Source organism: Megalobrama amblycephala, linkage group LG14, assembly GCF_018812025.1.
Source record: "Megalobrama amblycephala isolate DHTTF-2021 linkage group LG14, ASM1881202v1, whole genome shotgun sequence".
NCBI classification, from domain to species: Eukaryota; Metazoa; Chordata; class Actinopteri; order Cypriniformes; family Xenocyprididae; genus Megalobrama; species Megalobrama amblycephala.
Window position 1 is genome coordinate 954,789 of NC_063057.1, and position 24,017 is coordinate 978,805.

Below are 24,017 nucleotides of genomic sequence, written 5' to 3' on the forward strand. Positions count from 1 at the left end.
AAATTCACAATTATGGTAAATGCGTCTTTTTATCTCACAATTCTGACTTTTTTTACTTGCAATTGCGAGATTATATCTCAGAATTTTGACTTTTTTCCTCGGAATTCAGACTTTTTTTCTCGCAATTCTGACTTCTTGGAATTCTGACTTTTCTCTTGCAATTTTAATTTTTTTCTTGCATTCTTGACATTTACTCGCAATTACGAATTTATATCTCGCAATTCTGACTTTTTCCTTAGAATTCTGACTTTTTTCCTCGGAATTCAGATTTTTTTCTTGTAATTCTTATTTTTTCTCAGAATTCTGACTTTTTTCCTCGGAATTCTGACTTTTTTCCTCGGAATTCTGACTTTTTTCCTCGCAATTCTGACTTTTTCTCTCGCAATTCTGACTTTTTTCTCGGAATTCTGACTTTTTTCTTGCAATTCTGACTTTTTCTTGCAATTCTGACTTTTCTCTTGCAATTTTTATTTTTTTCTTGCATTCCTGACATTTACTCGCAATTACGAATTTATATCTCACAATTCTGACTTTTTTTCCTCACAATTCTGACTTCTCAGAATTGTGATATAAACTCATAATTGTAAGTTTATATTAGCAATTCTGAGAAAAAATGGCAGAATTGCAAGATTTAAACTCACAATTGCGAGGAAAAAGTCTTCTATAGTCTTCTGAGCATTTTCCAACGACTGAGAAACAAAATCCAGTACACAAATCTTGTATATGACTAAATGTACAAGAACTCAGTGAAGGAGGTGAGCTGATTTCAAAGCTTTTCAGACTAATAATCACCTGTTGTGACAGGCGGGTCAGAGACAACACAGAGGCCTCGGACATTATTTCAGAGCTGGCAGGGCTTCTGTGGAGCCGCCGCGATCCTCCGGGAGGAAAAGCAGGATAAATAATCAAACGGGAATGAAACCCCACCTGTAAAACTCTATCAGCGTGTGGGAACAAGACGGGGAGAGAATGAAGCCGTAATGGTGGAAAGTCTGAGTGTTTCTTTGATGTTCTGCAGGGAAAGAAAGCATATCGTCAAACACACTTAAACTCTACACTTCAGAGTATAAAGAATGGACGTGCTTTTCTTGAGTCTTCGGGGGGCGATGTGTGTTATTTAATTGACCTAATTACTGCGCGAACCAAAGGCTGATTTCCACATTCAGCAGAGTAATTTCATCGGTCGCACTGGCTGCGGTTTGTTCTCGTGAGGAAGAAACTCATGACTCGAGTCGGTACCGGGAGTTTTCGCGCTGTCCGAGTGAACTGGATCGGACAATTACCTCCTCCAGCAGGGAAATCAATCGGGCCGCAAGCGTGGGAAACATCTGTACAATTTAGATGGGCGGCTGCTGCCGAGCCATGAAAATTACCCAGGATTATTGGTTCAGAGGATTTCCTGCCAAGCCAGCGGCTCTGTACCTGCGCGCCACGATCTTAAACACCCTGTGAGGCAGTTAGTGCCTCGGACAAAAATGAGGCAGTGTGAGTGAGCGGATTGCTTTTCAACACGGGTCCACGGATTGTGATGAAAAAGCTTTCCGTTTAAACAAACACTAACGGGCCGACAGAGAGGAGGAAAAAAGGGCCTTGGCTCTCAGGGCCGTGTTTTAAATCCCGGCCTCGAATCTTTTAATAACAGAGAGCCGAGTGTGATTTTCAGAATTGAATATTTAAAAAATACCTCCCAACTCGAATCTGCTCACATCAAAATGCCTGCTGTGTGAATGGTGCGAATAATTAAAATGATATTGACCCAATTAAATGCCTTCAACTTCAAAAAAGTAATCTTTAGCAGATAAAAAAGTCTTTCTCTTCTGGTAATCTTATATTTCTTTAGGAGCATATTTCCCCACCACATATCCAATAAAAAAAGTCGAAAAAAATTAAATTATTAAAAAAACCCAGGATGCTCCATTCTACTTCCTGTTTGGACGCATCTGCAGACGATTTCAGTGAGTCTTTACTCCCAGGAAAAAAGGGACAAAAGCTGTCACTGGGACGGTACCCTTACTAAAAACGTAACTTTAAGGTAATAATATACACCCTTTAGGGAGTTAATAAGGTACAAATGTGCACAACTTTGTTGTATTCCACGTCAGATCTGTCACGTACATTACTGTGAATGTAACGGTCGCTTCCCGTTAGTTTGTGAACAGTGTCCTCTAGTGGAAAAAATAAACATAACAGGTTTAGTATCTAGAGCAGGAACGTTAATTATCCCAATCCCAAAATTGAAAAGGCATGTATATTGTTTATTCTATAAAGACCTCATTTATACTGTAAAAAATAATATTAATTAATACTAAATATAGTAATGTACTCTTAGATGTATTTTTAATTACTTACTAATTTAATTTATATTAACGTACTCATTTATTTGTTGGTATTAATATAATTAAGGTTTAATATATATGTTTTTTACTTATTTTAATTATATATATAAAATAATATGTCATTTGCGTGCGTGCGCGCTCGCGTCTACGTGCTGAAGTTCTTCCTGTTCTCGTGCCCGGCACATCCGCTCGGCCCGACAGACACGCCGCTGTTGAATCTGTTGCATGCGCACTGAGTCACTTGAGCGGGGCGGATGATGATGGAGCGGTAAAGTTCACGGTAAGGCGCGGTAACCTTTACCATATCCACACATTTACACTATCGCGGCATGTTTTATTCATTTAGATGAAAGTTACGCGCGGGTCTTTTGTCTGACAGCGCGCGCGGATGGTGCTGCTGCGCGAGCCGTCCGTCATCATCACATTCACAACAATCTCATCCAGCAATTAAGCCGATAACTCACTAAACTACACTCTCGTGTGATATAACACCACACACGTGCGTCAGTTTTGATGTACAACGGAGGTTTGTCGTTATTTCGACGTGTTTTCTCGGTCTGTCACGCCACGTTCGCTGAGATTCGGCACGCGCGTGACACGATTGTCGGTTAGCTGCGCGAGCGCGCTGAAATTAGTATTGTTATTTTGATGATACAAGAAAAAATAGTGATAATAAATAGTCATATCTGACGTAAATGTAATTGTATGGTGAAAATCTAATAGTGATTTGGGTTAGTGGATCATATGGCTTTGATTAAACTCACTATTGGGCCCGTGTTGCATCAGAAATGGTGCTGTCAGATAATGATTACCACAGAATTTACACTCCAAGAACAAGGTATATATGTCAGAATACCTTGGTACCACGTCCTAGACCCATAACACTGTGTTTGGCTACTTTTGTTAAAGTACACACAGTGAAAGAGGGGATAAGGGAGAAATAGAAAGTGCTGATTCAGTGTTTGTGTGTGTGTGTGTGTGTGTGTGTTTGTGTTTGGTCATTTGTCTGTTGTTGTTGTTGCTCTGATGAGGTCATTTAATATTCTATTGACATTGAATTGCATAATCAAGTTAAAGCCCCTTTATTTTAATTCAATATTATCTAAATTTGGCAAAGTGACATTCACGTGAATGTGACCATTTCATGAAAGTACTATTATTCTTTCAAAGTACCTTGTAACTACTATGGTATAATATCACATTGAAAATGAACATTTATACAGATTTTATTTAGCATGTATTTGCACACTGATTTAGTAAATCTAAGTAAATTTCAACCATGGAATTGAGTAAAAACCAATAAAACAAAGTGAATAAGTACGTACTTCATTCATTTGATTTACATATTAATTTATCATCAAAAATCCACCCATGCCTTTTCAGAAAATGCAATGATTCATGTAGTCCCAACTCAAATGAATAAAAGAAGTGAATGTCAAATTTACAAATTTAAGTGCACTGAACTCAGTAAAATTAAGTTAAAATGTTCAGCTAAAGCTCATTTTAATTAAGTAAACTGCGATCAGTTAGCGTCGCACACCTGTAGGTCGTAGATAGGTGCTTAGAAAAGAAGACTAGTGTAGTCAAAATACGGAAAAACAAGGAAAATCCCGCACACTGTCAACTTGCAAAACCATAAAAAAGTTCTTTATTGGCAACGTTTCAATCGTATGATCTTCATCAGGCATCAATATACTATTCAAACTCCATTGTATTATTGTAAATTGTATTTTGTATAGTATTTTGTACAATTGTAAATTGTACAGTTATTTTTTTATCGATAGACTGATATATTGGCAGATCAAAATCAGTGTCTCACTGCTAGATTAACAGAATTAACTTGTTAACATGAGTCGACCACTACTTTATGTAAGAATTGACTGTATATTATTATGTTTGTATTGTGTGTACTGTAAGATATTTCCGTCGGACTCATGTTTGTGTGAATGTCTCTCTCACGCAGATGTGTGTGTCCTGTGCGGAGATTGGGAATAAACTGATCAAGGACAGCAGCTAACCCACATATGGCCTGCGAGTCGGCGTTACCTGCCATCATGGACGAGCAGGCCCTCATGGGACTGAACCCCAACGCTGATGCCTGCTACAGGCAGAGGGTGAGAGCAAAACCAGACCAGCCTGTGGCCTTTCAGTAAACATATATACACTTAAAGAGGAGAGCTGAGTGCATCGTTGAGTAAGTAAAACACAATCTTCACTCATGTTTTCTGTGTGCTTTCAGGCGCTGGCATATTTTGAGCAGTTGAAAGAGTCTCTGGATGGATGGGAGGTGTGCGCTGAAGCCCTGGTTAAAGGGGTTTACAGGTGAGTCTAATATATGAAGAGTTTGGTTCCAAAACGCTATAAATCCATTTTGATTAATTTGAGTGAAGATGTGTTTTCTTTACCAAGAAAGTGGCTAGATTTTCAAAAGTTTATTATAAAAACGTATTATTTTTTCACCAAAATGCAATAAATCCATGACATGTTTTTTTTTTTTTAAATGCAATTATTCCATCAATATAAAAGTTATTTTTCATATTGAAAATACACAACAAAGTAAGTTGATTCACATATACGACAGCCTAAAATTACTCGAGTGCCTCATCTTCTTAATCTCCTCATGTAAATTATTACATTTCGATGACTTACGTTTCTTCCCCACCGCAGAAACTACCACAGGTTCATCAATGCCATCAGAATTATTCATTTTTCTGTTTTTGTTGATCACAAAGTACAAAGTAAGGAAAACTAGGTGTATTCAGAGCGCCGCCATTACTGTTTACAGTGCGTGGAATGGTGCGCTGTGATTGGTTGAGCGGATATATTGCGTTCTGCAGAGAAAGGAGACTGGCGTTTGTCGCGTTTTGGAAAGAAAGGAAGAAGGCATGACAGAATAACACGGCGGATATCGCATTTTGCGCAAAATTAATAAATGACTTTTCAATACCGACCAGATGCAATACTGATTTTGGCGGAAACTCAATTTTTTTAAATGCCGTCAACTCTTCATATGTATGTAATGTTTTAGATGTAGCAGCAAAGCCTGCTATAATATGCCATAATGTAAATCATTCACATCACTTAATAATATTGAGTAATTTAACATGAGTGTGTTCTTTTGTCAGTGATGATCATGTGAAGTTCTTCTGCTTTCAAGTCTTGGAGCACCAGATAAAATTCAGGTATCATTGAATCTTTGCATGCATTTAAACTCGGAAAATTAAATATTTTTGAGTTGGAGAAAAATTTGAATTGTATTCATGGTATGGTGGTGCATTAAAGTCACAATGAAAGTGAGTAGCGACAGGTCTTTTCTTCTGTATTGAGTTTAAGTGGACTAAATGATAACTAAAAATGACAATGTGATCATTTTAGTGTTTCAACTCAAGTCAGTTTATGATAGCTTCTATCATTAAAATGTACACAAAATGTCAGTGTATGGAGTTTCATACAGTTTTTGAAGGTGAATAAAAACGCTGTGTGTTTTGCAGACATGGGTCGCTCTCTGCCGCTCAACAGCAGCTGATCCGAGAGACGCTGATGAAGTGGTTGCAGGGTCAGGTTAGTGCTGTTTGCATTTTGATTGATATTCACGTGTGTATGAATGAGTAATCAAACTACATGTGCATTTGAAATATGATTGCATGTCTGCATGTTGATGTGTTCATCCAGTTGATGAATGTGCATCCAGAGAAGCCCTTCATCAGGAATAAGGCGGCGCAGGTTTTGGCCCTGACGTTTGTGATGGAGTATCTGACTTTGTGGCCCAAGTTCTTCTTTGACATCCTCGCTCTGGTGGGTCTGAATCCGAACGGTGTGGACATTTACCTGCGGATGCTGATGGCCATTGATGCTGAGGTGGTCGATCGGGACATCCTGCACAGCCCGGAGGTAAAACCGGTCCAAACATGAGGAGAACTCTGCATCTGGCTCTCGTCATGTCATTAAAACTCTATCCTCCATCAGGAGACGCGCAGAAATACTCTGATTAAAGACGGCATGCGCGAGCAGTGCATCCCGGCGCTGGTCGAGTCCTGGTTCCAGATCCTTCAGACGTACCAACACACCCACAGCGAGCTGACCTGCCAGTGTCTGGAGGTGGTGGGCGCATATGTGTCCTGGATCGACCTCAATCTCATCGCCAATGACAGGTCAGAGCAGCTCTGATGAATGTGATCGACCGTACCAACTTTGGTACCACGTCGGTACTGAAATTTTAAAAATGTGACTCAAATATATATTGTCAGACTGGCTCTAATGACCTTCTTTTTGTTGAAATCAAGCTTCTTGACAGCTGTGTGTGTGTTTGTGTAGGTTTGTGAATCTGTTGCTCAGCCACATGTCCATGGAGGAGCTGCGGGAGGAGGCGTGTGATTGTCTGTTTGAGATCGTCAATAAGGGAATGGATCCTGTCGACAAAACCAAACTGGTGGAGTCTCTGTGTCAGGTGCTGCAGTCCGCAGGCTTCTTCAATGTCGAGCAGGTGTGTCAATACAGTATTCTGACAAGTAACATGCCATGTTGTCATGAGGAACTGATTTAAGTCTTAAAAACGTTACATATCTGCATGATTTAACAATCGCACTGATCATTATGTTTTATCTAATGTTGCATATGATTCTGATTCAAGAATTGCTTTAATCTCTTGTCTTTGTTTTCTCATGTGTACGTCATGTCCGTTAGGAGGAGGATGTGGATTTTCTGGCCAAGTTCTCTCGGTTGGTGAACGGGATGGGTCAGTCTCTGGTGCTAAGCTGGACTAAACTCAGTAAGACGGCGGATTTGAAGGTTTCTGCGGAATCGCTGCGTGCCGTGGAGGCGAAGGTTCCCCTGATGCTACAGCTGCTAATTCATGAAGATGACGATATTTCAGCCAACATCGTGGGCTTCTGTTACGACTACCTGCATGTGCTCAAACAGGTACTGTACGCACACCTAATTATGAGACTGAGAGATGATCTACACATAAACCTCATCTTCAACCTTGTGTGTTTGTGTCTTTCAGCTTCCAGCTCTCAATGAGCAGCAGAAGAGCAACGTGGAGGTACGGCAGCACCACAGGCTCATATCACAGCTGCATTAGCGTTAATCAGTGCTGGCGTTAATGATTGTTGTTGTCTTGGTAACAGGCGATCATGCTGGCTGTGATGAACAAACTCAAGTACGATGACGAGTATAACTTTGAGAATGAGGTCAGTGTGGAAAGTCTGATCTGTTCTTAGCATGCTTTGGCAACATACATGTACGGTGTTTGTCGTGACGACAAAGTGTTTACTGTGGCAAGTGTTGCGTTCTCTAATCACATTATGCATTTAATTAATTTGCAGCCATACTGCGATTTCGGATTTATTTAGAAACATGTTATATAAAATGTTGTCTATATATAAATATAGGTTTGTTTCTCTCAGGGCGAGGATGAGGCCATGTTTGTCGAATATAGGAAGCAGTTAAAGATGTTGCTGGACCGATTGGCTCAAGTCTCTCCTGAGCTTCTGCTGGAGTCTGTGCACAGAGTCTTCACCGCCACCATGCAGTAAGACATGAACCTGCACAACACCCTGAGATGGAAAATCCCAGAAAACAGCGTTTTCCTTGTTTGATGTACTATATACACATGCACTCAGCTTCCTCTTGACTCCAAGAACCTGCAAAACAGGTTGTTCGGAAGTCTTCATGGTTATGAAATCACAACCTTGGGCTTATATGACACGCATTTAATACATTTTAAATTTAAAGAGGACCTTGAAAGTCTTGAACAAGAACAGGTTTTCATGCTTGAATGTTCATTATTTTCCTCATATTCTCCATTGTTGCAGCTCCTCTCTTCCTAGTCTGTCAGTAACGCTCAGAGGTGCGTTTCCTAAAAGCATCGTTAGCCGATATGGTAGCAAGTTCCATTGAACTCTATTGGTAACGACGGAACTTGCGATGATAGTTGGCTTTGGGAAACGCACCCCTGTTTAGTTCCTGGTTCTATGAAGCCCCTCCTTCTGAAAAGTACAACGCACTTTGATTGGTCAGCTGGAGCAGTGTGTTGTGATTGGTCAAGCTCTTCGAACGTGTTTGGGAAACGTCCCGCCCCTTACCATAACCAGGCAGTTTCAACACACTACTAAGTAACTAATTCAACCAGGCTCCCTTTATTCTGCGTTTGAATTATTTAAATGAGGATTATGGAGGCGTTTCAGGGAGTTCAGAAACATTGACACTGATATAGAGGATAACTCCTGCTGGAGGGACTTTTTCATGCTCAAATGGCAACATTACACACTAAAGACGGTTAAAAGCATCATAGTTCCTCTTTAAAAGCCAATCTAAAGACATCCACCTGACTTGGGTTCATTGATTTGTGTGTGCAGGAACTGGCAGACGGTGCAGTTCATGGAGGTGGAGGTGGCCATCAGGCTGCTGTATATGCTGGGCGAAGCTCTTCCTGCATCTCATGGAGCGCATTTCTCTGGAGACACTGCTAAAACCAGCACGCTGCAGGCCATGATGAGAACGGTGAGACTAGCATCACGTGTTTCTCTGAGCGAAAAGAAAATGAGTGCGTTTACATGCACACTTTATCTGACAGGACAGCACGATTTTGGGGGGGGGGTCAAGTTTACAATTTTTCTGATAAAATTGTTATAAAAATTCTCCAGATTTGCTGTGCTTGTAGCAGTGTTATCTTTGTTTTTATTTTAGTTTAATTATAGTTGTATTAATATTTTGAACTGGCTTTTATTTTTATATTTTTTGTCTCATTTTTTAAATTTAATTGTGCTTTTATAAAAAAAAAAAAAAAAAAAAAAATTAGCTTTTTTTTTTTTTTATATTGCTATTTATATCTAATTTATTTCAGTTTTAGTTTTTATTTCCAGTTAATTATTTTAGTGCTTCAACTCAAACTTATTTCATTTCTACTTTATTTAAATTTTCAACTAATATTTATATATGTTATTTTATTTCAGCTTTATTTCAATTAACAGAAATGTTTTAATAGTTTTAGTTAACGATAATAACTGGGTTGCATAATTTGGCCAAAAAGTTTGTGATTATATATCAATATGACTGATTACAGTGCTTCCCACACATAGACTTTACTTGGGCGGGCCGCCCACGTATAATAACGGCCGCCCAAGTATATTTGGAGACACATTTTTGCTTTTATTATTTTTATCCTCTTATACTTTTATATCCGCGCAAGATAATGAAACCATCCGCCATCGATTAACTAGTCGTTTCATACCTGCTCGTTATGTGTGCGTCAGAACTGTTTACTCCCGCTAACATTCCCACGGGTGCTGCATTTTGCAAAGTCACAAGGGGGTGCTGTTGCGCGTTCTACAAGCTCGCGCAACAGCGCTTCAGACTGCTTCAAAGTGATTCTCAATCAATGAAAAGCGCAGATTTATGCCAAGCGATTGCTAATGAACTCAAGTTGATGAATTATTACAAAGTCTACTTCATGGCCTTTATATAAAATATTTTAGAAGATTGTAAGAATCTGAAGGATCAGCCTGCAATAGTACAGACATTTCAAAATAAGAGTCCCGGTGTATTTCGGGCTTGTTTATAATTAAAAGTCACACGCTAAATTTTTTTTCTTTTTCTTTTGGGCATTTTTGGTATTTTGGTTACACAATAAATTGTATTTAATTTGATTTCCATTTAATTCATAGTAAATTATTGTAGTCTCCCCCACAGGAAGAAAAGACTAAGAACATTATTTGACACATATATTATTCATTTTATAAATTTTACTAGTAAAATCTGTGTCCCATTCACTGAGAGAGACACTATATGACAGCAAGGAGAACATAGGAAAAGGAGAACCATTTAAATGCTGAAATTTTGCATAATTTATAATGCATAATATTAGTATGTTATTAAATGTAATATGCTTTGTAATTAAAATTAATTTCAATAAATAAAAATACTGATAAAAATCGCACATTATTTGTTTGTCACATGTAGTAGACCATTTTGTGCCGTGGGTAATAGGAGGATTTTTCGCCTGGCTACCACCACAAGTTTGTTTCAAACCTGTGGGAAGCATAAAATAATTACATTTTGACGTATTGGTGTGCATGTAAACATTCTCAATGAAAGAACGAGTGAATAAATCAGGCACAAAGTAACTTCTACATCATGATGACAGCTGTCTGATGTGGTGTGTGTGTGTGTGTGTGTGTGTGTGTGTGTAGCTCATCTCCTGTGGCGTGAGCGAGTATCAGCATTCCTCTGTTACTCTGGAGTTCTTCGAGACCGTCGTTCGCTATGATAAATTCTTCCTCGTTGAGCCGCAGCACATTCCCAGTGTCTTGGTGAGTGTTTGAAGCCCGTTACGCTGATTAATTACACCCATAATTTAAACGTATTTAGAGATGTGAGAGTGACAAAGATTTAGTTTGACCTGTAACGGCTGTATTTGGAGTTTTCAGAGGTTTTTGTGTGTTTCGTTTAGATGGCGTTTTTAGATCACCGTGGTCTGAGGCACAGCAGTCCGAAGGTGCGCAGTCGAGTGGCTTACCTGTTCTCACGGTTCATCAAAACCCTGCAGTGAGTCATTCTGCAACCATGTACATGCAAACAATAATATTCAATGCAATTACACAGCATGCTTTTTTTTCTGGCATTACATTAAATGATCATGCTATCATTCATTCAAGTATGATAAGACACAAAAGAGAGCTCAAATTCATACTGACACAATTTTAGCATCTGCTAAATGCACAAATGTATAATTATGAAATGTCTATGTCTGTGCATCACTAGTAAATGTTAGATTTCACAGATGATTTTACAGTACATTAATTCATGCAATGTTAATAATACTCTTTCTTGTTTATTTGTGCAGTAAACACATGAATGCATTTATCGAGGACATACTCAGCAGAATACAGGACCTGTTAGAACTCGCTCCTCCGGTAACGGCTTCTAAAGATCATATGAAGCTGCATTTAAATATGCTCTAAACGTCTGCTTCATCAGCCGTCTGTCTTTGTCTCTCCAGGAGAATGGGTTTCCAGCACTGCTGAGCAATGATGACCAGCTGTTTATGTTTGAGACGGCCGGCGTGCTGATCGTGAACGGAGAGAGTCCGGCCGAGCGCAAGCAGGCTCTGATGCGCAGCCTCCTCACGCCGCTGATGGAGGCGTTTCGCATGCTGCTCGCAAAACTGCCACAGGAGGGCGATGAAGAGAGACAGGCGGCGCTGGCGGACTGTCTGAGTCACGCAGTGGGGTTTGCCAGGTAAACACACACAGCTGCCATCGTTGAACTCATTTGCAATAACAAATCGAACTTTTAAAGTGTGTTTGAGTTGGCGCAACTTTAAAAAGGCTCGTCCAAACCTAAAATCATTGCAAACACATCCCTACTGTCCAGTAATTTGTTCCTCTTCCTCAGTCGCACCAGTAAGGCGTTCAGTAATAAGCAGACGGTGAAGCAGTGCAGCTGCTCGGAGGTTTATCTGGACTGCCTGCAGACCTTCCTGCCTGCGCTCAGCTGTCCCGTCCAGCGAGGGCCGCTACGCAGCGCCGTACGCTCCTTCCTCCACCGCATGATCATCTGTCTGGAGGAAGAGGTGCTGCCCTTCATTCCAGCGGCGTCTCAGCACATGCTGAAGGACTGTGAGGCGAAAGACCTGCAGGAGTTCATCCCACTCATCAGTCAGATCACAGCCAAGTTTAAGGTACTGACGCCTCTGGGCAGAGCTGAATCATTGACATTAGGGATCATGTGGGTTTTTGACTCACCAGCTGTAGTTTGCATCATACATTTAACAGTGTCTTGCAGCAGAAGGAAAAATTTACAAATGATTAAATGACTTATTTTTTTTAATAATATAACTCAAATGGACACTCTTTCTCCCAGAACCAGGTGTCTCCTTTCCTCCAGGAGATCTTCATGCCTCTGGTGATGGCCATATTTGAGGTGCTGTCTCGTCCAGCGGAGGAGAACGATCAGACGGCGGCGCTAGAGAAACAGATGTTGAGAAGAAGCTACTTCAGCTTCATTCAGACCATCGCCAGCAGCGGCATGAACGAGGTCATGGCCAGCCAGGGTGAGACGTCACTGCTGTCCTGTTCAGAACACAAGCCAAACAAGCCTGTGTGCCTGAATACAGGAACTGACTTACTGTGTTTGGCAGGAGCTGAAAATATCGAGCGTGTGCTCTTCACCATCATCCAGGGAGCCGTGGACTTCCCAGACCCTGTCGCCCAGAAAACATGCTTCATTATTCTGTCCCGACTGGTGGAACTCTGGGGTACGAAAAACACTGAGACTTTAAGCACAGCAGATTCATGTGCATCTGAACAGTGAGTTCAGGCCACGGTTATTATCGTTAACTAAAACTATTAAAAACTGTTAGCTGAGAAAATTAGTTGAAAAAATTAAACTAAAACATTCAAAATGTTGCCTTGGCAATAAACTGAAGCACAAAAATTATTAACTGGAAATAAATAAAAACTAAAACTGAAAATAAAATAAATTCAACCTAAATAACAGTATTTAAAAAAAAAATGCACAAACTAAAATTAACATGAAAAATATGAACATGCTGATTTAAAGTATTAAATAAAAATATAATAAAACTAAAATAAAACTAGACTTTTAACCAGTGTTGTTATCGATAACTAAAATAATTAAAAATAGTTTTGTTAATTGATATGAAGCTGAAATAAAATATAAATATTAAATGGAAAAAAAAACTAAACAAAAATTAGAAATTAAGTTGCAGTACAATTACTAATTGGAAATATATAAACATTATTTTAATAATATACAAGTAATATAATAAAATATTTTATCAATTATTTAGTTTTCATAATTATTTAATTTCATTTTTAGATCAGAGTTTATTCATCTAAAATTAAATGTAATTAAAATAAATTAAATCTAAATAATAATAAACTAATAGAACTGACAAAAGCACATTACAAAATAATAAACTGTAATATAAAAGCTTATTCAAAAAACACCTTGAATAGTATAGAAATAATGCTAAAATAACACTGCTTTTCTCTTTTTCAGGTGGAAAAGATGGATTGGTGGGATTTCCAGATTTCATCTATAAACATATCGTTCCAGCATGCTTCATGGCCCCTCTTAAACCAACCTTTGACCTTTCAGATGCCCAGACGGTTCTGGTAAGTCAGTCAAGGCTTTTATAACCCGCTTGTATTAAGTGCAGATGGTGATTTGTAATGATTTGCTCTTCTGTATCAGACGCTGTCGGAGTGCACACTGACTCTGCATATGATTCATCTCAAAAGAGTGAGTGTTTTTTCAGTACAGCGTGACGCTGAGTAATAACAACAATGACTGTAGTTACTTACTCTAATGCTTGATGTGTTGTGTTTGCACAGGGGCCGGAGTGTGTGCAGTTTCTTCAGGAGTATCTGCCGTCGCTGCAGGTCTCGCCTGAAATCACACAGGTACCCGAGACTCACCTGCTTCTGTCACTTCCAGTATCTCTTTACGCCTTATCTTTAGAGCTGCTCTGAGAGTCACTCGGCAGAACCATCATCAGATACACACACAAACTCGAAGCTCTTCACGACAACCCGCCAAAATAAGAGTCTGGTTTAACTTGAAGAAACGGTTACAGAAATATATTATGATTGTACAGCTCTGAGTAATATAATTATTAATAATAAATTATTTATTTAAATTTAAATCTTTAAGGAATATCACATTTTTTTCATCTGTTTTAATTTAAAAAGCAATTAATGTTTTCATTTGAATAATTTTTGAAATTAAGTTTTATGAATTCAATTGATTAGACATGCATTTTGATTAAGATTGAAATAAGAATAAATAAAATCAGGGGAGAGCAAAATTAAAATTGTTACTTAAGTTATAGCAACAATATCCATTTGATAGTGTTAGTCCTACATATCAAGTCTTCTAAAAGAAAACTGCAGTATGATTTTGGTGAATATCTGATTTATACCAACTTTTCTTCTTCTTAGGAACTGTGTCAAGTGCTTCAGCAGCCGGACGTTAAGGTTCTGAAGAACTACATGAAGGTATTTCACGGGATTTATGGTTGAAACACTAATTCATGTTGTCTTCAGATATCATTGAGTGTTAGATTTTGTTTTAACATGCTGTTTCCTGTGTGTGTGTGCAGGTTTTCTTCCAGCAGGCCAAACTTTAAAACTGGAATCGTCAAGCGGAGCGTTTCAGGAGCTCGGCAGTCAACGCCACTTACAGACCACCATAATGACAGAGCTTAGCATAGAGCTACTTTTGCACTCAAAGAAGCTTAACCACACCCATCCTGTCTGCGGGACACGGACCCCCAACAGGAGTCACGTAGGGATTGGCTGTCATGTGACAGTGACCTTGGCCCAATCAGAGTTGTGCTCTCCATTGGAGGTTCAGCCACCTGGACTGGAGGGGACGTCTGCGATTGGACGAGACGGAGAGTAGGTGGGGTTTGTGAGGGTGGGCGGGGCTTCAGTCCTGGACAGAATTTTTCAAGGAAAAGTCACGTTTAACGCTTTCCCGTTGAAAAAAAAAAAAAATGCGCAGAAAATATGCTAATTGTTTGGAAATATGACTTAAATGTTACAGATTGGTTTCTAGAATGAATTTAATGAAATGTTTATTTTTGTGTGTGTGCTTGAAATCTGGATTTTTCTCAAATTTCAGCTTAAGAAGGGCCGGTTTAATTTAATTGCGTTTTTTACTTTCAGAAATGAAGCGTAGGTTTTAGTTTTACGTGATGAGGTTAACAAATGGAAGTGCTCTTGATGTGGGCTCGACCTGGCAAATCATTTTGGTCTTTTTTTTTATTCTTTAATTCTTATAAACTGATAAATTAGCAGCAGGTTTTCCATATATAACGTGTACTACGGCATTCCCATCAAAGCTGTACTGTAACTGCATATCGTTTCAGAACGAACCGAACACTAAACGTTAAGCCGCTTCCATCACAGTCTTTCGATTCGCTGTCGTTTAATGCCTTTAAAGCCCATTTGAAATATGCAATATGTGTAAAATGTTACTGACTGTGAAAATATTACGAGGTGGTTTGATCCTTGGATCTGCAGTGTGAATGTTTCGGTTAGGTTACGCTGCTAGGAATCATTTCGTTCGGAAATTTACTTTCATCATAGAGACGATCGTCTCAGATCCGTCTGCCTGACGTGCTTTTATTTCAGACTCTTTTGTTGGAATGACATTTTTGACAATCTGTGTTGGATTTTTAGAGACACTGCACACGTTGTTAACCCTTTCAGCCCTGGATCCCACTTCAGACAGAAACGCACATGGGAAGGTTAAATCACAATGGGTTTAATGGTTGCAAATCATGTTAGGGGAAAAGAAAAAAAAAGTATCCCAATATAAATGGATGAAGCACTTTGCCATAAACTGAATGACTGTTAAAGATAGTTTCTCTGTCATAACCCATGAGTCTTTGCTTCAGACTTGCTGTTACTCAGCAGTGCTCCAGTCCTGCTTGTCAAACCCACTGTGTTTATGCCAAATAAGAGGAGAGAAAGACATGAAAGGTAGACTGAAATATCTTTGTGTAAACTTGATTTATTTTTGATATGCTGGGACACGCCCCTCTCACTCCCTTTTGTGGATCTTTTGTCATGACCAATAAAGTATTTACTAATCTCAGTTTGATTTCCAGCTGTAATCAATTCAGACAATGTGCTGAGTGAACATTTTTATTAGTGTAAACATTTCACCTTTAACCCTAAACAAACCAAAAATAACGCTGACTTGAGCCACTCCACCTTCATAAGTGCAGAAATATTTGAGATGCAGTCCTTCAGCGCCGTAGGAAACGGACTGCGGTCAGCCGGTCGGAGTATTTAGGGCCTTGCTCCGCCTCCGTCGTGATGTTTTACCCTTTAATCACAGCGATGGGTCGGAGCTTGATGGCCTTCTTACTGATGCCGGCGTCATGACACGTGTTTACCACATCTGTGACGTTCTTGTAGGATTCAGGAGCCTGATGTGTAAGACAACGTGTTAAAAGCGTGACATGCCACAGTACATAAATATATAATATTGCATTATATTGTTTTTTTGGATACTTGCAAATTGGTTGTTTAAAGGGGTCATTGCATGGATTTTATTTTAATTTATTTAAATGTTTTCCTTGGTTCACTTATGATGTTAAAGTTTTTTTGCACAAAAAAACAAAAATATTTGTTTTATTACAAATGTCATCTTTTAAAAAATTCAACTTAAAGCTTAACAGTTAACCAAAATGGAGATAAATTTGTGCTATTTAGGTCACAAAAGTTAAATATTTATTATAATAAATACATTTATTCAATGCATCTTATTCTAGGGTGATTATTTAAAACAAAATATATACAATTTTTTTTTTTTAAGTGGAATTGGTAAAAGGCAATTTGCAAACAGGTCAAATTACTGATTTAACTCTATTCTACTAGCAACTTTAAACAATTGCATATATAAAATTCAATGCATTTCATTGTGATTATTAAAAATATAAACTTAATTGTTAAAACATGTAATAAATTATAAAACAAGTTTGTGCTCTTTAGTATATTTAAAGTTAACAGTTAAACAAAATGAAAGAATAATTTGTGACCATATAGTGGTAATATAATATAAATTAATAAAAATTTTTTTAATGTAGAATAGTTTTTTTTGGAAAACAAAAACAATTTGTTTCTGTGTTTATTAAATTTAGAATTGATTGTTTAAAAAAAAAAAAAAAATTTATTGCAAATGTCATCTTTAGAAAATTCAACTTAAAGCTTAACAGTTAACCAAAATGGAGATAAATTTGTGCTATTTGGGTCACAAAAGTTAAATATTTATTATAATAAATACATTTATTACATGCATCTTATTCTAGGGTGATTTAAAAAAAAAAAAAAAAAATTGTATATAAGAAATTGGAATTGGTAAAAAAAAGGCAAAATTTGCAAACAGGTCAAATTACTGATTTAACTCTATTCAACTTTAAACAGTTGCATATATAAAATTTAATGCATTTCATTGTGACTTATTAAAAATATAAACTTTTAATTGTTAAAATATAAAACAAGTTTGTGCTCTTTAGGATATTTAAAGTTAACAGTTAAACAAAATGAAAGAATAATTTGTGACCAAATAGTGGTAATATAATATAAATTAATAAAAAAAAATTTTTTTAATGTAGAATAGTTTTTTTGGAAAACAAAAACAATTTGTTTCTGTGTTTATTAAATTTAGAATTGATTGTTTAAAAAAAAAAAAAAAAAAACTAAAATTTGCAATGAGTTGGAGCTTCTTGTGACAGAATGAAAGTCTCACCTCCTCCATCACCAGCTTTGGTGACGCCACTCTAATGGCGATGCCCATGTCTGCCAGTTTATCCAGAACATCCTGGAAGTCCAAGTTGCGTCTGGATTTGGCTCTGGATAGAGCTCGACCCTACAGCGTTCACAAACACACGTCAGACAGGTAAGATACAGTTACAGTCGCTGCTCCACAATCCCTCGCATCACTCACCGCTCCATGACACGTGGTGCCAAACGTCTCCGTCATGCCCTGCTCTGTGCCCGTCAGCACGTAACTGCAGGTGCCCATGGTTCCTCCGATCAGAACCGGTTGACCCGTTAGCTGAAGGAGAGGAAAAAACATTGAAATGGTTTATAGTGTGACATCAACCAAAAAGGAAAGTCATTTTCAAACTTGTGTACATGCCCAATCACCTGATAGTCGACAGGTATGAGCGGATGGTGTGGAGGAAACGCCCGCGTCGAGCCCTTCCTGTGCACGAGAAGCGTCTTCTGTTTGCCGTCCACCATGTGCTCCTCCACCTTGGCGATGTTGTGAGAGACGTCGTAGATGACATGCATGTCCAGGTCGTCTGGGGTCGTGTTGAAGACTTTAGAGAACGCCTGCAGTGAAGGTGAAGGTCAGTGCGGACATGTTCAGCAGCAAAACTCACGACACACAGTTCGTTATGCTGGTTTTTCAGGTACAAATATACAAATTAAATCAATCTAATCGCAATTATTTGATCTGGTTTTGACCCTAACCCAAATAAGGAGAATTACAATGTGATTATATTATAAAATAACCATATAAAAAACATTGATTTTCACAGCATTCAAGGGGGAGTAAGTGACAATTTTCATTTTTGTGTGAACTATCCCTTTAAGACTTTAATGAGGTCTGACCCTGCATCCCAATGTGCATACTATCCACCCTAAATAGTATTGAATATGACTAGTGTGACATACTATTTATGATGGATAGTATGCACATTGAGACGCAGGCTGATTTTTATACCTGGCGAGTGAGGAAGGTCATGGAGGAGCGGTTGACCCAGGCGTAGTTTCCGGCGGCCGCCATGCCCTTCAGATAGTCCTGACCCTCAGGAGATGTGATGCGAGCGCAGGCCAGCTGACGGTCATTCACAGTGATCTTGTCTCGCTTCATCGCCTTCTCCATTGCAACCAAAGCATCTACAAAACAATGAGAGAGTTGACGCTCGCTTTAAAGTCACCATGAAATCAAAATTGTCTTTTATATATGGAATATTGCAGTATTCGAAATGATTTCCATGCACATTTTTTGTCATGCCTCCCTCTTTAAATTCAGTCACAGATCAGTTGATGCCCACCTGTCGCCACCTGGTGGCCGAGGCCTCGACTGCCGCTGTGGATCATCACACACACCTGGCCCTTGTGGTCGATGCCCATCTTCTTTGCGGCGTAATCATTGAAGATCTCATCCACCACCTGAATCTCGGCGTAGTGGTTTCCTGCACCCAACGTTCCCAACTACATAACAGCAAGAGAACAGAGACTTTATACTAGCGATGCACCGACGGTTTTCATTTAGACAAAACCGAAACGGGAGTATACATTTTATTTAATAATCAACACACATAATATATAAACATTTAAATGTAAAACTTTATGATATAATAATGTTTCAACTCCAATTGAAGAGTTTGGTTCCAAAACGCAATAACTCCATTTTGATTATTTTGAGTAAAAAGGTGTTTTCTTTACCAAGTAAGTGGCAAGATGAAAACCCCTATTTTCTGTTTCAAACTTTCACATAGCATCTTTTGGATATAAAAACATTAAAAATTCAAATCTACATTTTGATTTTAAAAAGTTTATTATAAAAACGTATTATTTTTTTTCCCAAAATGCAATAAATCCATGACACCTTTTTTTTTCAAAATGCAATTAATTCGTCAATATAAAAGTTATTTTTCAAATTGAAAATACACAACAAAGTAAGTTGATTCACATATATGACAGAGTCAAAACTTTGCCAATATTTATCTTATATTCAGCCATTTTACTAAAAATACATTCAACCGTTGCTCCAATGGTCATCTTGTTAATGTTATGAATTATTTGTCATTACCGATTAAAGAGTATCTGGCGCCACCGCACGGTTAAATAAACACACTTTTTTTCCGTGTACATTGGTATTAAAAACGGCTTTTAAAAAAGCCTTTAATGTTTACAGTGCGTGGAATGGTGCGCTGTGATTGGTTGAGAGAGGATATATCACGTTCTGCAGAAAAAGGAGACTGGCGTTTGTCGCGTTTTGGGAAGAAATGGAGAAAACATGACAGAATAACACAACGGATATCGCATTTTGCGCAAAATTAATAAATGACTTTTCAATACCAACCAGATACAATACTGATTTTGGCGGAAACTCAATTTTTTGAAAATGGCGTTTATCGCGTTTTGGAATCAAACTCTTCAATTCGTTGTTGAAATATAAACATTTAAATGGTGGCTGTGATATTGACATCTCTCCGCAGCTGAAACACTGATTGAGCGATTACATGATGTTTCTGTCAATGATTTCAGCCCTCCAAAACTGGTTTTGGGTTGTTGAAATTTCACACAAACAGTCCAATATTAACGTTTTGCTGCACATGTCAAAGGACAGAGAAATTAAGAGAATTTGCTGGCCGTGAAATTGCACTTTTGTAAATGCGGTTGTACCTGTGGCAGTCCTCTCTTCTTGGCTTTGGACGAGACTTTGTTGGGATCGGCCTGCAGCATTCGGCCGTATTCCTCACAGTGTTCCTTATCCTCGGCCCAGGCGTATCCTTCCCTCAGAGACCAATCCACACCCATCTCCAGAGCTTCCTCCAGATCTCTAGACACACAAACACCTGCTGTTAAACTCTACAGGTTGTGTCATTAAGACTAATTTTACATGTCCTTATTGTGAGACACTGTAGTAATAAAATCCGTTTATTCCATTTTCAAATAAAAAGGGAAAATTTGTGCATGTTTTGGACGCTCATTTACACGACGACGGTGTTTTGAGGGCCTGAAAATGCAAACTTCAAAGCTTCAAAGTTTTAAAAGTGATACTGGTACCGTTTCCATGTAAACAACCAATTTGTGAAAATAGTGACATCATGCATATGAATATTACATGTTTAGTCTATATGCGAATAGTTTCTTTACAAAGTGACATCGCCATCTACTGGCCTGGCAGCAGAATACAGCATTTTTGGTCATTTTTGCAGATTCGCGTGAACGGGGATCATTTTGACAGTGTTGTTGTCTGTACGTGAAAAACGCAAAGGCGAAATTTTACTTTTAGTACATCATTGTCGTGAAAACATACCCATACATTTCCAGTTAATATACATGGTTATAATAGCTGGTTGTTGCCAAGTATGTTTAGAACAAACATACGATGAGATAAAGACTAAAAAATAACGCTACTAGTATAATTCAAATAAGTGCAGTTGGAATGATAGTGTTTACTTTGCTCCCATCGGAATGACGCCCTTGGATCCGACTCCGACGGGAATGTGGTCAAACATGGACTGCGCCAGCTGCTCCTTCACCGGCTGCACGTCGCCCTCATCCAGGTTCGTCCGCAGCAGTCTCACGCCACAGTTGATGTCAAACCCGACACCACCTGCACAGATCAGACGCACCATGAGCCGTCACGCCGTGATCGATCGTGAATCTGAACACGGCTCCATTACCTACCGGGAGAGACCACGGCATCCGGGTTTTCCATGTCAAATGCAGCCATGTTTCCGATGGCAAAACCATATCCAGAGTGGACGTCGGGTAAGCCAATAGACCTCTGCAGAACAGAGTTAAATAAGCAAACATACAAATGGAGCAGTGAACATGAGATTGAGCTGACAAAACACTGCAAAATGAGTGAATCTTTATTTAAAGGTGCAATATGTAATATTTTCTGTCCGCTAGAGGCCTATTCAAAACAAAGGCGTAGCTTGATGACTCCAAGTTTGAGCGTGGAATCTTGGGACATGTGATCTCCACCTCAACGGCCGGTGGAAAAGAAGTGGGATAGGACTCGAGAAGAAATCATGTGCATGGATGTGATTATTAACGTTGCTGTAGTGTGAAGCAGAGCAGGAGCGAGTGTTGTGGAGCTGAACGAGGAGCTGGAGCGATTGATCAACACACGCCTCACGAGCAGCGGGACTTTTATTATGACACAGTCACCGGCGCCGCTTCCGCTTTTCCGGTCATGAGTATGAGGTAACGCAGCTCTGTTTATCATATTAGATACATTTGAGAGTGTTGAAAATGATGTTATAACGTTACTCTGTGCGTTCGCTCGGCGGCTGCTGTGAGACACTGTTACACACTGCAGTAAGATAGATCGATTTTACAATATCATATTAAATGCTGGTGATTGTGTTGATAAATGGCATGCAATTCATTTTAAAACGTATTGTATGATGGAGAAAATTCTGTATTACTGTTACTAAAAATAAAGCTGCATCTGATTATGCTATGTTAGCTACTTCACAAAACAGTGTTTTTCTCTGAGGCATGGTAAAGCATCGCAAAACATCAAGAAAATTAGATTTAAACAATAAGACTAAACGTGTGGAGCTATATAACAATAATTAGATTTCTGTCTATAAATATATCAAAACAGATGTTCCCTTGTCTATGAAAACATGTAAATATTAAAGCGTCTTTGGTGTTTCCATGGTTTCTACAAAATAAAACAGGAAACCGAGGGTAACGCGGGTATGACGCAATTGACAGGCGACTCCTCACACGTTAAAATTGCAATTTTCTCACGATTTACAAATAGTTGGAAACATTTGGGATATTGTAAGTACTCAAGTGAACAAAATATATAACACTGGCCTAGTGGTTTTTGGATATTTTACTGCAAAAATATTACATATTGCACCTTTAAACTGACAGGAAAAAAAAACAAATGTACATTTTCAATTATGCACTTAAAATTTAACATATTGAATAAAAAAAATATATATATATCCATGTTGTCTGTCAGCGCCCCCAACTTAGAAACTTCAATATGAGTAACTGTCAGATTAATGACATTTGTTTTGCTAAAGGCATCAGACTTTTATTCTGATTTATTTGAGTTTCTGCGATACTTTGACGTATCTGAAAGGAAAGAGATGTTTATATATATATATATATATATATATTTTTTTTTTTTTTTTTTTTTTTCTCTCTCGCTCAAATCATAAGCAGCAATGTGATGATAAATCCTGCTGCTTTAACTCACATGCACGATTCCCGGCAGGGCGGCGACGTTTCCAATTTGCTTCATAGCAGGTAAGAAACCACCAAACCCTGTGAAAACAAGTCAAGAGTGTTTTTCAGTCATACTGACTCACATTTTATGTGTTCTATTCAATTGAACAATGACAATTTCTGCTGGCTAAAACAATGTGTTTGTCACATTTTACATTTTAATGAATTTTGTGCATCATAATTAACTATTTCTGGAAGATTTTTACCCCATATACTGTCAATGAGCTCAGAAAACTGAACCTTGAGTCAGTGCATAAGGTGTGTTTTATGACATGCATGTTTGATTAGAGAGCATTTCTAAACCATGAACCAAACCAACCAGCTTTGGGATTAAATCACCATGTTATGAACTTTAGGGCAAAAAGGATTATGTAAATTAACTTCTTTACACCTGACTACTATAATAACCCAAGAAATGTCTTGAAAGGTGAATCATTAAATCAGTTTTGATCTAATCCTACTGTTCTAATGCAAAAGCATATTATTATTATTTGTACAAATTGCTCAGTATAACATTGTGACGTCACCTCCACCACGACAGGCGTTTCTCAGCTCCTCAAACATCAGTTTCTCCAGAGGATCGTTGACATAGAAAATACCCTCCACCTGAGGACCAAACATTCAATCATAAAAACACAATAAAATGAGGCAGAATCTGTTAACAAACACGTCAACTGACTAAAACAACTATTAATAAGACACAAAGCACTACTAATTAACTGAACACTGCTGATTTTGTTATTAATAGTGATTGAATTCTTCTGTATGTGCGTCACTGAATCAAAAGTGTACACGTTTGCGTTTCTGACAGTGTTTTACCTGCATGTTAGGCACGAAACCTTTCTTGATCCGCCAGCAGTTTTTGTGGATTTTATCCAGATACTGAAGCTCATCGTTATAAGTGCGACTCATTTTAAAAATCAAATAATAAACGCACTTTTGACAGCAAAATATCTCCACACGCTTCTTCGGCTCTTCCTCTTCTTCTCTTGGAGTTTATATGGACTTTCGCGGGGTTGTTCAGGGCGTTCAGCGCCACCTGCTGCTCGAAAACAAACGAGCATGAATAACATTAGCACATTAGCTATTTTATTAACGTTTATAGCAATCTTAAAAGCATTAAATTCTCCACGATTCC

The 24,017-nt window shown here is 38.4% G+C and overlaps 2 protein-coding genes across 2 annotated transcripts; one reads left to right on the forward strand and one right to left on the reverse strand.

Annotated features, from left to right (window-relative positions):
- Nucleotides 1–2,478: 2,478 nt before the first annotated feature.
- On the forward strand, nucleotides 2,479–15,965 carry xpot (exportin, tRNA (nuclear export receptor for tRNAs)). The gene is made up of 25 exons (XM_048154435.1): nucleotides 2,479–2,616; nucleotides 4,300–4,450; nucleotides 4,576–4,658; nucleotides 5,462–5,518; nucleotides 5,828–5,897; nucleotides 6,009–6,227; nucleotides 6,303–6,487; nucleotides 6,651–6,819; nucleotides 7,020–7,256; nucleotides 7,342–7,380; nucleotides 7,466–7,528; nucleotides 7,745–7,869; nucleotides 8,696–8,840; nucleotides 10,529–10,648; nucleotides 10,789–10,883; nucleotides 11,182–11,251; nucleotides 11,338–11,576; nucleotides 11,733–12,018; nucleotides 12,201–12,390; nucleotides 12,478–12,594; nucleotides 13,362–13,477; nucleotides 13,557–13,604; nucleotides 13,697–13,765; nucleotides 14,303–14,359; nucleotides 14,464–15,965. The coding sequence occupies exons 2-25, from the start codon at nucleotides 4,361–4,363 to the stop codon at nucleotides 14,488–14,490; spliced, it is 2,916 nt and encodes a 971-aa protein (XP_048010392.1). The 5' UTR covers nucleotides 2,479–2,616; nucleotides 4,300–4,360; the 3' UTR covers nucleotides 14,491–15,965.
- Nucleotides 15,862–23,888, reverse strand: rtcb (RNA 2',3'-cyclic phosphate and 5'-OH ligase). Its single transcript, XM_048154436.1, has 12 exons — nucleotides 23,699–23,888; nucleotides 23,407–23,485; nucleotides 22,851–22,918; nucleotides 21,311–21,410; nucleotides 21,080–21,236; nucleotides 20,300–20,456; nucleotides 18,943–19,102; nucleotides 18,609–18,784; nucleotides 18,026–18,214; nucleotides 17,823–17,933; nucleotides 17,625–17,744; nucleotides 15,862–16,302 (listed from the first exon to the last, which is right to left on the reverse strand). The coding sequence occupies exons 1-12, from the start codon at nucleotides 23,789–23,791 to the stop codon at nucleotides 16,195–16,197; spliced, it is 1,518 nt and encodes a 505-aa protein (XP_048010393.1). The 5' UTR covers nucleotides 23,792–23,888; the 3' UTR covers nucleotides 15,862–16,194.
- Nucleotides 23,889–24,017: the final 129 nt, after the last annotated feature.

Excerpts from the sequence above, each read along its gene's own strand:
- xpot (XM_048154435.1), top strand. The coding sequence starts at position 4,361 with ATGGCCTGCGAGTCGGCGTTACCTGCCATCATGGACGAGCAGGCCCTC. Across the intron at positions 7,381-7,465 it reads AGCAGAAGAGCAACGTGGAG|GCGATCATGCTGGCTGTGAT; the intron begins GTACGGCAGCAC and ends TCTTGGTAACAG. Across the intron at positions 8,841-10,528 it reads TGCAGGCCATGATGAGAACG|CTCATCTCCTGTGGCGTGAG; the intron begins GTGAGACTAGCA and ends GTGTGTGTGTAG.
- rtcb (XM_048154436.1), bottom strand. The coding sequence starts at position 23,791 with ATGAGTCGCACTTATAACGATGAGCTTCAGTATCTGGATAAAATCCAC. Across the intron at positions 21,411-22,850 it reads CCCTGCCGGGAATCGTGCAT|AGGTCTATTGGCTTACCCGA; the intron begins GTGAGTTAAAGC and ends TCTGTTCTGCAG. Across the intron at positions 19,103-20,299 it reads AGAAGAGAGGACTGCCACAG|TTGGGAACGTTGGGTGCAGG; the intron begins GTACAACCGCAT and ends GCTGTTATGTAG.